The sequence below is a fragment of the Rhinopithecus bieti genome, unplaced genomic scaffold (assembly GCF_001698545.2).
Source record: "Rhinopithecus bieti isolate Rb0 unplaced genomic scaffold, ASM169854v2 scaffold_2272, whole genome shotgun sequence".
NCBI lineage: Eukaryota > Metazoa > Chordata > Mammalia > Primates > Cercopithecidae > Rhinopithecus > Rhinopithecus bieti.
This window is the reverse complement of record NW_016804163.1, coordinates 480,793-494,292: the sequence shown is the minus strand read 5'-3', so window position 1 is coordinate 494,292 and position 13,500 is coordinate 480,793. Positions and strand designations below refer to the sequence as shown.

The following is a 13,500-nucleotide window of genomic DNA, read 5'->3' as shown; positions in this document are numbered from 1 at the left end:
CTGATTGGGAAGCTGAAGCAAATTCTTCAATAAACAATTCTACTACCTTTCCACCTTTCAGTGAGAAGACAAAAATCATAAAACCGTATGATTAAAAAGAATAATTCTAAACACTGAAAAATCTGAAAATATTCCTATTTGTAAAAAACAATGTAAACTTTGTTTAAAACACAGTTTTTTGTCTAAACACACAAACTTTGTCTAAAACACACAGTTTTAAAAAATTACTAATCTACTCATAAAATAACACTTTAGTGATTTTAGAATGTTTTCTGATGAGTCAAATTCTTGATTTACATTTTAGACCGTAAACATAATTTTATAAGATAAAACAGGCAACAGGGCTTGGAAAGGGGGCATTTTCTTCCAAATGTGCCAGACAAGTCCACTTACCTATTCATGTAACCAACCCCAAAAATCTGTAGTTCATTTACAGAAAACAAATGTCACTTAGATATAGACATATCTTTAAAATTACAATAAATTTTGAACTGTAAGTGCGTTCCTGAAATACATTCATTTTGGTCATGATATGAAACACTGTTTTGATCAACTGTTAGATTTAGATTAGTAATATTTCACTTCAGATTTTTACATGATGTTCACTGAAGAAACTGGTCAGCATAAGCGGGTGGGGCTAAGGAGGAGACAGTTAATTTAACTTGATAAACTTTTGTATCCTTTAAAAGTCATAATAAGCATCACTATTTCTTAATTTACATGATTGAGAAAGTTTTTAACAAGAACATGACTGAAAGTCAATTCATTTAAACGCTAAATAAAGTTTTGAAAAACCAAGAAAGGACATACCTGAAGAATTACATCACTAAGTCGTTCTAGAGATTTCTGATTTTCCTGAGCCTCATCAAGAAGGGAAGCCATTGTTGGACTACGGCATGAATTTGTTCTGCTCTTGGCCTGGAGATGCCCCTTTGCTTCTTCAGTCAAGAGAATAGAAAGGAATTGCAGGCCGGCAGTATACAGGGCGGGACACGTGGCAGACAAGCCTGCACATTCGCAGAACATATCTAAAAGGATAATTTCAGATGTGAATGTTTGAAAATTTCTTCAAAATTAAACAAAGAAGGAAATCAAATTGATTTTAAAGTAACTATACTCTGGATCATCTAGATTACCAACTTATGTGATTGTGTTGCAATTTTTAAAGGAGCTGATGCCAAACAGAACTTAAAAGCAAGACTTAGTATGCAGTGTTGGCACAAGGTACAAACAAATATTTCACAGCAGTTCAGACAGCACACAAGTGGTCATGAACTGATGATTCACAAACTTAATACAGAGTGGAAAGAACAAGCCAAACTCAAAGGAATTTACACTGAGACAGTCATTACTAATTTTCTATTGTGAACACTGATGTTGTTTAATCAAAATAATGTGTTGTTTTATATTTTATTAACTTGAAAAATTGGATTTATAATTTTGTTTGATTTTATATTTTAGATTTATGCTTGTGTGAGAATTATAATCACAAATATTTTGCTTAGATTTTGGCACATACAAATTAAAGTTACATAAGAAAACAAAGTAGCAGTGGGGTTTCATAAGAATTATGTTCATTTAAATGATGTCCAAATATTAGTCAAGTCTGAGAAAAGACTGTTATAGATAACACAAGTTACAGAGTGACCGCGAGATGTTTTAAATGTATATGGGCATATGAGATGGAAATTGAATAAAAATAAAATAAAATAAAATAAAACCATGGCAAAAAAATCAATAATTATTATTAATGTTTTCATTAACATTACTATTATCAAAACCGTTTATGCAGTAAGTTACTTTTGGTTAGCACTATTATTACATAAAACTGTACACATATTTTGAAGGAAGGTTTTGAATTTAATATGTATTTATCACTAGGAAACAGTGTCAGGTAAAGTTTAAGTCAGAGGTCAGCAAACTTCTTCTGTAAAGGGCCAACTAGTAAGTATTTTATACTCCGTAGGTAACTGGCTTTTTCACAACTATTCACCTCAACTGTTGTAGCATGAAAGCAGCCATATGAAATATGTAAATGAGTGTGGCTATGTTCCAATAAAACTTTATTTACCAAAACAAGCTGCGGGCCAGATTTATCTAATGTGGGTAGCATCATGCTTTCTATTGATAATATAGGTGATAAACTAATTTTCCCCCAATGAATACAAGAAGAAAATCCCAATGTCTTAATCAGTCAATCTCTTTCAATTATTATATTTTAAACAAAATAATGATATCCTATGTGGACACTGTACTCCATGGTAGACTCAGAACTCCTATATCCAGAAAACTAACAATTCTGTTCCTTGTTAAACATGCATTTTGCCATAATTCTTACTATCGCTTTGGTTAAAAATTGTATCATGCATTTAACTTTACCGAATGATCAAATGATAAATGTTAAAAAAAAATCAGTCAGTTGAATTAGCAGGTACTTTGGAAACTTAAAATAACTCAATTTTGAGTGCATTTAAGCAGGTTGTTTAAAAAGGTTACATAAATGTTAGTTATGAATATTTATGTTAAAAAACAGCTTTATGCTATGCTAAAATTTAGGAGGCTTCATGAAAATTAAAGATGAGTTATTTTAAAATAACCATGTTTATTTTAGTGGGCAACTATTGTATGAAAAACATAAAAATAATTATACTATACTCTTGGCATTTCTGTACTCTAAGAAAATTCTGATGTCATGAGAAAGTTATCACAACTTTCCATGTTATCATGTATACAGGATTTTATATATGAAGATGTATCTGCATACAATGCACATATGTCAGAAATGATACTGGTTTCTATACCAACACAAGAAAATTTATCTCATTGTTTTATAATCATATCATACGTACCTTTATAAAACCACAGGCTTAAAACTGACAAATGGGATCTAAGCTAAAGAGCTTCTGCACAGCAAAACAAACTATCATCAGAGTGAACAGGCAACCTACACAATGGGAGAAAATTTTTGCAATCTATCCATCTGACAAAGGTCTAACATCCAGAATCTACAAGGAACTTAAATTCACAAGAAAAAAACAAATAACCCCATCAAAAAGTGGGCAAAGGATATGAACAGACACTTCTCAAAAGGCGACATTTATGTGGTCAACACACATATGAAAAAAAAAAATTCATCATCACTGGTCATTAGATAAATGCAAATCAAAACCACAATGAGATACCATCTCACGCCAGTTAGAATGGTGATTATTCAAAAGTCAGGAAAACAACAGACGCTGGCAAGGATGTGGAGAACACAGGAACAGTTTTACACTGCTGGTGGGAGTATAAATTAGTTCAACCATTGTGGAAGACAGTGTGGCAATTCCTTAAGCATCTAGAACCAGAAATACCATTTGACCAGGCAATCCCATTACTGGGTATATACCCAGGGTTTCATAAATCATCCTACTATAAAGACAAATGCACATGTATGTTTACTGTGGCACTGTTCACAATAGCAAAGACTTGGAACCAACTCAAATGCCCTTCACTGACAGACTGGATAAAAAAATGCAGCACATATACATCATGGAACACTATGCAGCCATAAAAAAAGAATGAGTTCATGTCCTTTCAGGTACATGGATGAAGCTGGAAGCCATCATTCTCAGCAAACTAACACAGGAAAAGAAAACCAAACACTGCATGTTCTCATTCACAAGTGAGAGTTGAACAATGAGAACACATGGACACAGGGAGGGGAACATCAAACACTGTGTCGGGGGGTGAGAAGCAAGGGGAGGGAGAGCATTAGGACAAATACCTAATGCATGCGGGGCTTAAAACCTAGATGATGGGTTGATAGGTGCAGCAAACCACCATGGCACATGTATTCCTGTGTAACAAACCTGCACATTCTGCACATGTATCCCAGAACTCAAAGTAAAATTTTAAAAAACCAAGAGTGGCTAATAAATGTTCTCAATAAAAGAGAGCTTCAGGGATGATGTCTTTAAAAAGCTTTAAAAATAAAAAAAATAATAAAACCACCGGCTTTTCTAACTCACTTTTATGTTATCTTAAAATGTGTTTCAATTTTTCAAAAATGCATTTTTTGGGGGGCGCTCAAGAACACTGCAAAGTTTTCAAAGCAAACACCCTGATATCTCTTTTATATGCCACGCCATAATTACTTAATTTTAGTGAATTTACATATCTAAACAGGCAGAATAATCATCTCATTTTATTAGCAGAACGCCCCCAAGATTATGCAAGTATCTTCTTACCAATCACTGCTGTCCAGTGCTTGGCCAGGGCCACGGTAACAGACGGGAGTATGACGGCACCAGCTTTCCTCAGGAGCGTGGCCAGAAGATTAAATAAATGTGTCCATGTGTGATAAAAAGCTGATATTAACTCTTTATCTACAAAATTAATCAAAACACTTCAAGTTATTAACACAAAGGAAAAGAATCTTTCAAGATATAAAACTTAACACAGACACTTCATTACACTTAAAATGAGGGGTGTGTACTTACCAAATGAAAACAAATCTAATTCAGCATTATCCAACAGTTATTTCAATTAACTTCTCTTTTCCATTGCTTCTTAAGATATCTCCCCTCCACCCTCCGGCATATAAAGCCACACTCACAAACTCTCCTCTTATTAAAGCATACTCAAGAACAATCAGAAGGTGTGACAAACTGAATATTAAGCCATGACTGCAGAACTACATATTGGCACATTATCAAAACATGTCATTGTTTGTGCTACTTTTGTCAAAGTAAGTTTTCCCCTATTTCCTTTATCCCCTCCAGCAGCTTTGTGCAGGGATGAAAGGAAAGCACAGTGTGCCAAGGTCAAAGTAGAAAAGAAGGAATTTCTTTGAAGAACCAAGAAAAGTATCATCCCACAAAGAAAAGTATGACACAAAAGAAGATTCTGCAGCTCTTCCTATGGCTAAGGATGTAGCAATTAACCTTCTAGGATGAGGACACATTTTCCCTTCTCTGCACTCAGGTAAATGGAAGCTGTAGAGCAGTGGCCGAGGACTCTCTCTGGCCATGCCATCAGGAGGATTTGTCATCTTTTAGCAAATTCCACTATAATGTAAACTTCATAGTCTTCCCAGGACAATCCTTGGTGTTTTTCAACCCTTTTGCCATTAGTGGCTCCCTAAAGAGTTTGTTTTAGAAATATGTTTCCTCATTGCCATCCCCATAAGGTTTTAATTCCACAGATATACTGTATATCTCTTTATGTACTATATGTACATCTGCACTTTGTACATAAAAGGCTAAGTATAGAGCTTACTGTTTTATTCAATACAGGCTTAAGAATAGCCGAATAAAACATTTAAGCTGAAAATTAAAAATTAAAGACCTATTACACCAAATTTAGCTTTGTACCTATACTTGCTAAATAACTTTTCATGTAATTTATTTATTTTATATATCACGATGTATCAATTTACATACATAAATTACAACTCATATAAATACATTAATAGCAAATAATAAACTCTTATAAAATCATTTAAAATTTATTTTTTCCAGAAAAAATTTTAAAAAACTTTTCTTTTAAAAATAATTTTTAGTGACACTTTTAAAAGCTTTTGCTAGATATGAAGAAAACAATTTTTTTTTTTTTTTTTTTTTTTTTTGAGACAGAGTCTCGCTCTGTCGCCCAGGCTGGAGTGCAGGTGGCCGGATCTTCAGCTCACTGCAAGCTCCGCCTCCTGGGTTTACGCCATTCTCCTGCTCAGCCTCCCGAGTAGCTGGGACTTATAGGCGCCCGCCACCTCGCCCGGCTAGTTTTTTTGTTTTTTTTAGTAGAGGACGGGGTTCTCACCATGATAGCAGGATGGGTCTTCGTCTCCTGACCTCGTGGATCGCCCGTCTTTGGCCTCCCAAAGTGGCGTAGGATTACAGGCTGAGCCACCGACGGCCGGCCGAGAAAACAATTTTAATTTAAACCAGCTAATAGATGTACATTCAGACGTTGTTGATATTTTTTCCTTTCAGCGCTTGATGTAATTAATGATGGGTTAAACAACTTTTATGTAATTAAATAAATATATACTACTTCCATTTAATTTTCAAAGCCCAAATCATACAGAAAGGCAAGAGGATCAATAAAAAGCATTCACAAGGCAGCCAATAGCAGCCAAGATACACAGACCACCTTTTGCTACATGACCTTGGGATCGAACAATTAACAAAAGGTCCTCCAGCTGCTATCATCTATTCACCACAGTTTTGTGACACTAGTCTTGCAAACATCTTGTGTATCTTCCATGAACTCAACGTCAATGCTTCTCAAGGAATTCTCAAGAAAAATCAAGAAGAGAAATACTAAGTAATAAGATTGTCTCAGGTAGAGTTGAGCTTTGGGAGGCTACAAACCATTGTAATTTCTAAGATGTTTTTGCCTCACCCTGTTCTCCCCAGAATCAATTTTCACTCCTTAGGGACTGGGGGTGATATCACCTTGCTGAGCTTGTCCAGTCTAACCTAATAAGCTGATTAGGATATCACTGCCACTTGTTGAATTTCTAAGTAAGGAATTACTATTCCTTTAACATTGAGATCATTTTAACACTGATGAGATGCTGAGAACTGGCTCTGCTGGGTATCACAACACACTTCATTTTCCAGATCTAAAACCAAGTAAATCCATAGTTCAAATAAAAACAAACTGAAAGGCAAAGAGAATTACCAAATGGTCAATTACTTCATTATAAATGATTATTTCCACTTTTAAAACAATTATGTTAGATTTTGACATCCTACTTTGCTTTAATTTTCTCCACTAAGCATTACATTCAACTTTTCATCATAAAATATTTTCTCTGAAGATAACATTAGATCACAAAATACATACACATTTCAATAATTTAGGACCTTAGGAAATTTTTGATATATTCTAGATTGGCTTATACTTGTTATTGGGAATGATTTATCAGGTTTTTGGCCTTAGCCATAGTTTATAAGAATAATTAATACCCAGAACTCACTGTACTTTCTAACATCACACAGAGAGCTTTGCCCTCATTTCTTAAAACTCAAGGGTAGTCCTTTATTATACTATACACTTGTCTTAAGTAGTATCATTAAAAGGCATCCAAACTATAAAACATATTATCAAAGCCTTCCAAAATACTAGCAAAAAGAAACTGAAAAGTAACCTTCAAGTGAATTTCTGGAACAGAGTAAGTTCCTTTCCTCAATATTATTAACTTACATTCTAAACTAAAACAATTAAGCTTACCTAATACATCTTTGGTACATATGGTGAGAATTCCAATGATATTGGTGATAAGAGGTTTCATAAGCTCATCCTGAATCACCAGGTCAGGCTCCACCAATAAACATGACTGCAGAAGCCTGGACAAAGAGGATAGGTATTCCAGGAGAAAGGAAACCTATTTGAAAAGGAGATAGGGTAAAATCAAACATGCCATATAAAAAGCCCATCTCAGTGATATAGTATTTTACTTTTGGAACACAAGTTAATAAAAAATAAAATATTAATCATAATTTTTCAAGATCTGAAATTAACACATAGCAGACAAAGCATTATTTTTCTCATAAGCATGTCATTAACAGCCATATTAATACTGTCAACTATATACCAAAGCAATATTTTCAAAGTCAAGTTTTAAATTCCATTTAAAGAAGTAAAATCTTGACCAGATGTGGTGGCTAACACATTTGTACTGTAATGCCAGTCCTTTGAGAGGCCAAGGTGGGCAGATGGCTTGAGCCCAGGAGTTTGAGACCAGCCTGGGCAACATGGCGAGATCCTGTTTCCACAAAAAATATAAAAATTAGCCGGGCATGGTGGTGCATGCCTGCAGTCCCAGCTACTTGGGAGGCTGAGATGGGAGGACCACTTGAGCCCAGAAGGTAGAGGCTGTAGTGAGCTGTGATCACACTACCGAACTCCAGCCTGGGTGACAGAGCAAAACTCTGTTTCAAAAGAAAAAAAAAAAAAAAGTCTCCATATTTTTCAAGTAGTCAAATTATGAAACCAATATTCTGGAAGAAGTAGAAAAGTGTATAACAAAGCCATAAAGTCTATAATTTTGTAAAGAAAGAAAGACTACAAAAATATCCTTCAAAGTGCATACGTGGGGGTGGGGGCTATCTAGCCTAATAGCCCAGTTATTGCTACAAATAAAATGCAAATATGTTCTATTTTTGCCCTCAGTATAAAAATACTATTATTAATTATAAGAGAAAAAATTAAATCATCTTCAATATTACCAACAAAACCATCTCTGGAATTTGCCTGATGCCAATATTGTTAAGTATTAACCGGCAAAAGTACTTTTCAGAAAAATAATCCTCTGAATATGTAACAATTAAAGAATGAACTGTGATGTCTCATTTGTCCACTACCCTCAAGCAATGAGCCAGTTATATATAAGTGAATTTTATAAAGATATTCTGAAATCAGTCATTCTCTCTCTGTATACACACACACACACACACACACACACACACACACACACTTTTTCCTCTCACCTTATTCTGGGGTTGTAAGAGGGTAATGAAGAGTCGTTGAAGAGTCCTGTTATAAATTTGTGGGGTATGTGTCTCTGAAGTCAACGGTCTCAGACTATTTACAAATAGTTCTGTCCTACTTCTCCTGATGAATACGTCCTCCCTTTATCTAATCTGCCAACTTACTTTATGTAAAAATGTAGGTGGCTCTAGACTTCACAAACTCTTCAGTTTGTGAAATTTAATTTGTTTATTGCTGTGAAGTCTTGATACTTCATATTACATTCATATTCTACACCACTGAAATTATAGCAAGTCTGACCTCTGGATGTATGAAATATTACCATAAATAGATAAACCATGTCAGGTGAGGCAAGAAGAAGTGTTATAGAGAAAAAGCTGAATTACTAAAGATTCTTTTGTATATGATCACATTCAAGATTAAATAAAATATTAATGTATTAAGAGTAGTTGATAAAGTAACTCTTTTTCTATGTATGGCTCTCTTCAAAAAAAATACCAATCAACTAACCACAAATTTTAATACATCATACCTTTAGCAGAGTATAACCCCACCACCAGGGCTCTGACCACACTGTCTGCTGCAGGCACTCGGAGCCTACTCCCTCACCTCCCCAGTTCTCTGCTTAAGTGTCACCTTTAGGGGACCTTTTCCGACCACACTACCTAAAAATAACCACCTCTCCCCTTGCTGACACACCACTTTTACGCATCCTCAATTACTTTTTTCATACCATTTGTGACTATCTGATAAAATACATTTTATGTACTTGTTTACTGTCTGTCTCCTGCATTTACGACAGACTCTACGTGAGCAGAGATGCTCGTCTGCTTTGTTCAAGGATGTATCACTAGCACCTAGAACAGAATCTGGTAAAGCAGAGGCTCAAGAAATTTCTGGAATGAGTGAATGATCTTATATTAATACCAAGAGCTCAAAAGCATTTAATCTACATAAGACCAACTAGTGCAGTGGTTAAGAATGTGGGCCCTGGAACTGACCTGCATGGGCTGGAATCTATGTCAGAGACCTTGAACAAGTCACTCACCTCTCTGGGCCTCAGGCATTTCCTTTATGACATTAACGAAACTTCATGATTGTTGTGAAGATTACATGAATTAACAAAAACAAATACCCATAAATTGTTGCTACTGCTATTATTCACTCATCGCACAGGGATCAAGTGAGTAGCTGTCTTGAGACAAGCCCTGCGCCAGACACTCAGAACACAACGGAATGTAACAGCCAGCAGGGCCCTGACTTCATGGAGCTGACTGTGCCCCTCTGGTCTCATCTTGCCCTCATAAATTCTGCTCCAGCCACTCTGCCCTCCTTGCTGTTTCTTGGATAGGCCAAGCACACCCCAACCTCAGGGGTCTTGCAATGACCACAGGACTACACTAACTTCGGGTCCCACGTCACTGCCTAATCATCCTAAGTGGAACAGCCCTACCCTTCCAACTCTGCCATCACTTTAATTTTTCTTCTGAGATGTCTATCATCATCAGGCATATATGGATTTTCTAATTATCTATTCTCCCAACTTGAGGAAGGGTCTTTGTTTTATTCACTTGGAGAATATCCAGGCACACAGCAGGTACTCAACAAAGATTTGCTGATGGAGAGCAGAAAAATGGAGGAGACAGTCATTATGCAATAGGCATGCTTGGGTGAAAACACTGCACCAGGACAAGTGCTTCAAAGGCCATGTGTGTAGCGTTCCCAAACTTTGTAATGGGGTCTGTCTTATTCAGTTCAAAGAACACATCTCAAAGCAAGAGATATTGGTCTACTTCATCTTTAATTCATCACCTCCCAAAAAATCTTGCAGCCCTTCTTAAAATTTGATTTTGAAATAAAGTTTCTGTTAGCAACAGCTAGCTACATGAATAATTGTTAAGCATGTTTTATGCATGTTTTATAAATAGATTCTAGCTATAGGCAAGAATTTAAAACAGTAAATATCTGTGAAGGAAAATAATACATCATTTTATCAACTGCGCTTTGAAAACACATATAAAGCGCATATTTGTTAAAATAACTTAGCCACCAAATATTTTAACAACTTTAACTTTGGTGTAAATAACAGACAAAACAGAGATAGCCTAAAATCACAGAAGCAGGAGGTGAACTATACCAATGTCCCTCTTTATTAAAGTGGTGCTCCAAGATATCCAGACACTTGATCATACATTTAAAGCTGGTTAATGATGGAGTCAAGAATAGAATCCAAGTCTTCAAACCCCACCTCTCTTTTCTAACATCCAAACATGTCCCATATTAAAATTTTAAGTCACATATTTCAAATAATCTCATCATACCATGTATATTTTGAGAAGTTTTCATCCTTCTCCTATGACCAGTATCTCCTCACAAGATTTTTACTTTTGACACCTAATGTAAACAAACCCACAAACAGACTTGAGATGCTTACCTGAGCCTGAGTGTGTTCAGCTGGAGGTGATGAAGGCAGCAGGGCTCTGAGTTCCTGGACACATGTCTGTATGAGGGTAGCATCTGCAATGCTGTGACAATCGGAAAAAGAAAATCCTTCAGAAGATTAGTATACTTTTTATTAACGATTAAGAAATCAGAATTTGAAGTTTAAAGGTAACTCGAATACAATTCAAGAGAAAGGATCTTTATAAGTAAAGAAAATGTTTATAAAAAGATACCTGAAAGAATTTCAAATTGTATCCTGGGTTACCTTCAAACAGGAAAATATCTTGTCAGAGAAAAATGAGAAGCAAAGAGTTGTGAAGAAAATATCTAAAGAAACCTAATTAAAAGCAGAATAAAATATAATACAGCCCATTCAGGAAGAAAGCAAATGAGTAACAGGAACTTGGTGGTTACTTCCCTAATAGCAAAAATACTGGCTAAAATAGCAAAACCACTGTTCATATTTAGAAAGTAACAAAAACAAAATGAAGTAAAACAGGCCAGGCGTGGGGGCTCACGCCTGTAATCCCAACACTTTGGGAGGCCAAGGCGGGCGGATCAGCTGGGGTCAGGAGTTTGAGACCAGCCTGGCGAACATGGTGAAACCCCGTCTCTACTAAAAATACCAAAAATTAGCCGGGTGTAGTGGCGGATGCCTGTAATCCCAGCTACTCAGGAGGCTGAGAGAGGAGAATCGCTTGAACCCAGGAGGCGGAGGTTGCAGTAAGCCAAGATCACGCCATTGCACTCCAGCCTGGCCAACAAGAGTGAAACTCCGTATCAAAAAAATAAAATAAAATAAAAATTAAAAAAATAATAATAATAAAGTAAAAGGGTAGGATTTTTTTTTAAGTCAAAATGAAAACAGGTATGGAAATATGATAAGCCTTTGTCATAAAAGGTCTTTCAATGCCCCTGTGGCCTCAGTGCCACATCAGACTCTTAGCTGACTCGTAAGCAGCAAAGAATATCCTATCCCTGGAGCTAATTTTGGTCATCTTCAGGCAGGAGCATCCAGGAAGGAAAGCCAACTGACTACCAGTTACTTCTCCAATCCGAGTAGGCACGGTAGAAAAATGACCAATAAATATCAAAGCCAGAATAAACTCATTGCATATCATACATGTTAAAGAAATAATTACAATTGAATGAGGTGAAACAAGGAATACTTCTTTTAGAGTTTATATTTTTTAGAATTCTTTTAATATCCCCAAAACAAAGAGAAGGCACTATGATTTGGCAAAAAGACTGAAAACATTTCAGATGGTGAATGTTCCAAGGTAAAGAGACAGAGAGACAGAGAAATGCAAATAGACATGTGGTCAAAAGGAGGTGGGTATGGTTGGCTAGAATAAACTGGACACCAGAAGAAAAGAGAAGTAATACTTACTAGTAGATAAGGGGGTATCCTAGATACCATTTTAATTCTCACACTAACCCCATTAAATAGGTGTTAATGACACAGTAGAGATTAATTTCCCAAGGCTGCAAACTACTGAGTGAATGAACTATAATTAGACCTTAGGTCAGCCTGAATTCAGTATCTAGTCCTTTTCTACTATACTTTATTAGAAATTCAGAAAAATTGTGTTACAGACTGATTAATATCAAATAAGTGAGTAATAAAATTCAAAGAATTTTCTTTGAATTTAATTTCCCTAAATTTTAACAGAATACTTTCTGATGAAATGTTTAATTTCCCATAACAAAATAACTCCAAATGAATTTAACCAATAATTTTTCAACCCAGGGACATTATTCTTAAATGACCACTAAAAAGATGAATTCCCAAACTCCCTCACATCCATTAAGAATAGGGGATAGCACCATATTCCTTAAATGTGCTGGAGGATAAATAAGGTTTAGAATCCATGAATTTTAGGAAGCAGGAGTTTTTCTTTGGCCTTAATAGTCAAGATAACAAACTAATACAAGTGCTTTAATAAATGTAAAATAAAAACTATCAAGACAATTCTGGCAAAAGCAAACTCCTAGAGTTCAATGAGCCTAAAAAAGAATAAAGCTGTATTCCCAGGTCACATGAAATCTTATATTAAGTCATGAATACAGCTTGTGTAAATTTACCTCTACTAACATGCCTCTCTAGGAGTATTTAATATCTTACCTACAGAGAAGTTCTATGAGATGAGCTTGTCGAAAAGCCTTTGCAGTGTCTCTAGGAGCAATCGTCAAGAGGTTGTCCAAGAGGCTGCACATTGCTGAAAGAAGAGATGGAGTAACAAAAACACACAGTTTGGGCAGGGGGGCAGAAAGAGATGAATCATGAGGTGGCCGTGGTGATGTACTTTCCTGGTGACCTATTATTGAAAATAAACATAAGAATTAGTATTTTACTTACCTTACAGTTATGTACAATACTCAAAAGTTCTTGCCTGTAATCCCAGCACTTTGGGAGGCCGAGGCGGGCGGATCACGAGGTCAGGAGATCGAGACCATCCTGGCTAACATGGTGAAACCCCGTCTCTACTAAAAAAATACAAAAAACTAGCCGGGCGAGGTGGCGGGCTCCTGTAGTCCCAGCTACTTGGGAGGCTGAGGCAGGAGAATGGCGTAAACCCGGGA

At 35.9% G+C, this 13,500-nt stretch overlaps 1 protein-coding gene across 2 annotated transcripts in view; it reads right to left on the bottom strand.

Annotated features, from left to right (window-relative positions):
• Positions 1–13,500, bottom strand: part of RTTN (rotatin) — a 218,092-nt gene that overhangs the window by 46,080 nt on the left and 158,512 nt on the right. For both annotated transcript variants that reach the window (XM_017867073.1, XM_017867072.1), the window contains 5 exons: positions 13,043–13,235; positions 10,910–11,000; positions 7,216–7,369; positions 4,230–4,367; positions 811–1,028 (listed from right to left, as the gene is read on the bottom strand). In XM_017867073.1, coding sequence (XP_017722562.1) covers positions 811–1,028; positions 4,230–4,367; positions 7,216–7,369; positions 10,910–11,000; positions 13,043–13,235 — 794 coding nt within the window. The remainder of the gene's footprint in view (positions 1–810; positions 1,029–4,229; positions 4,368–7,215; positions 7,370–10,909; positions 11,001–13,042; positions 13,236–13,500) is intronic.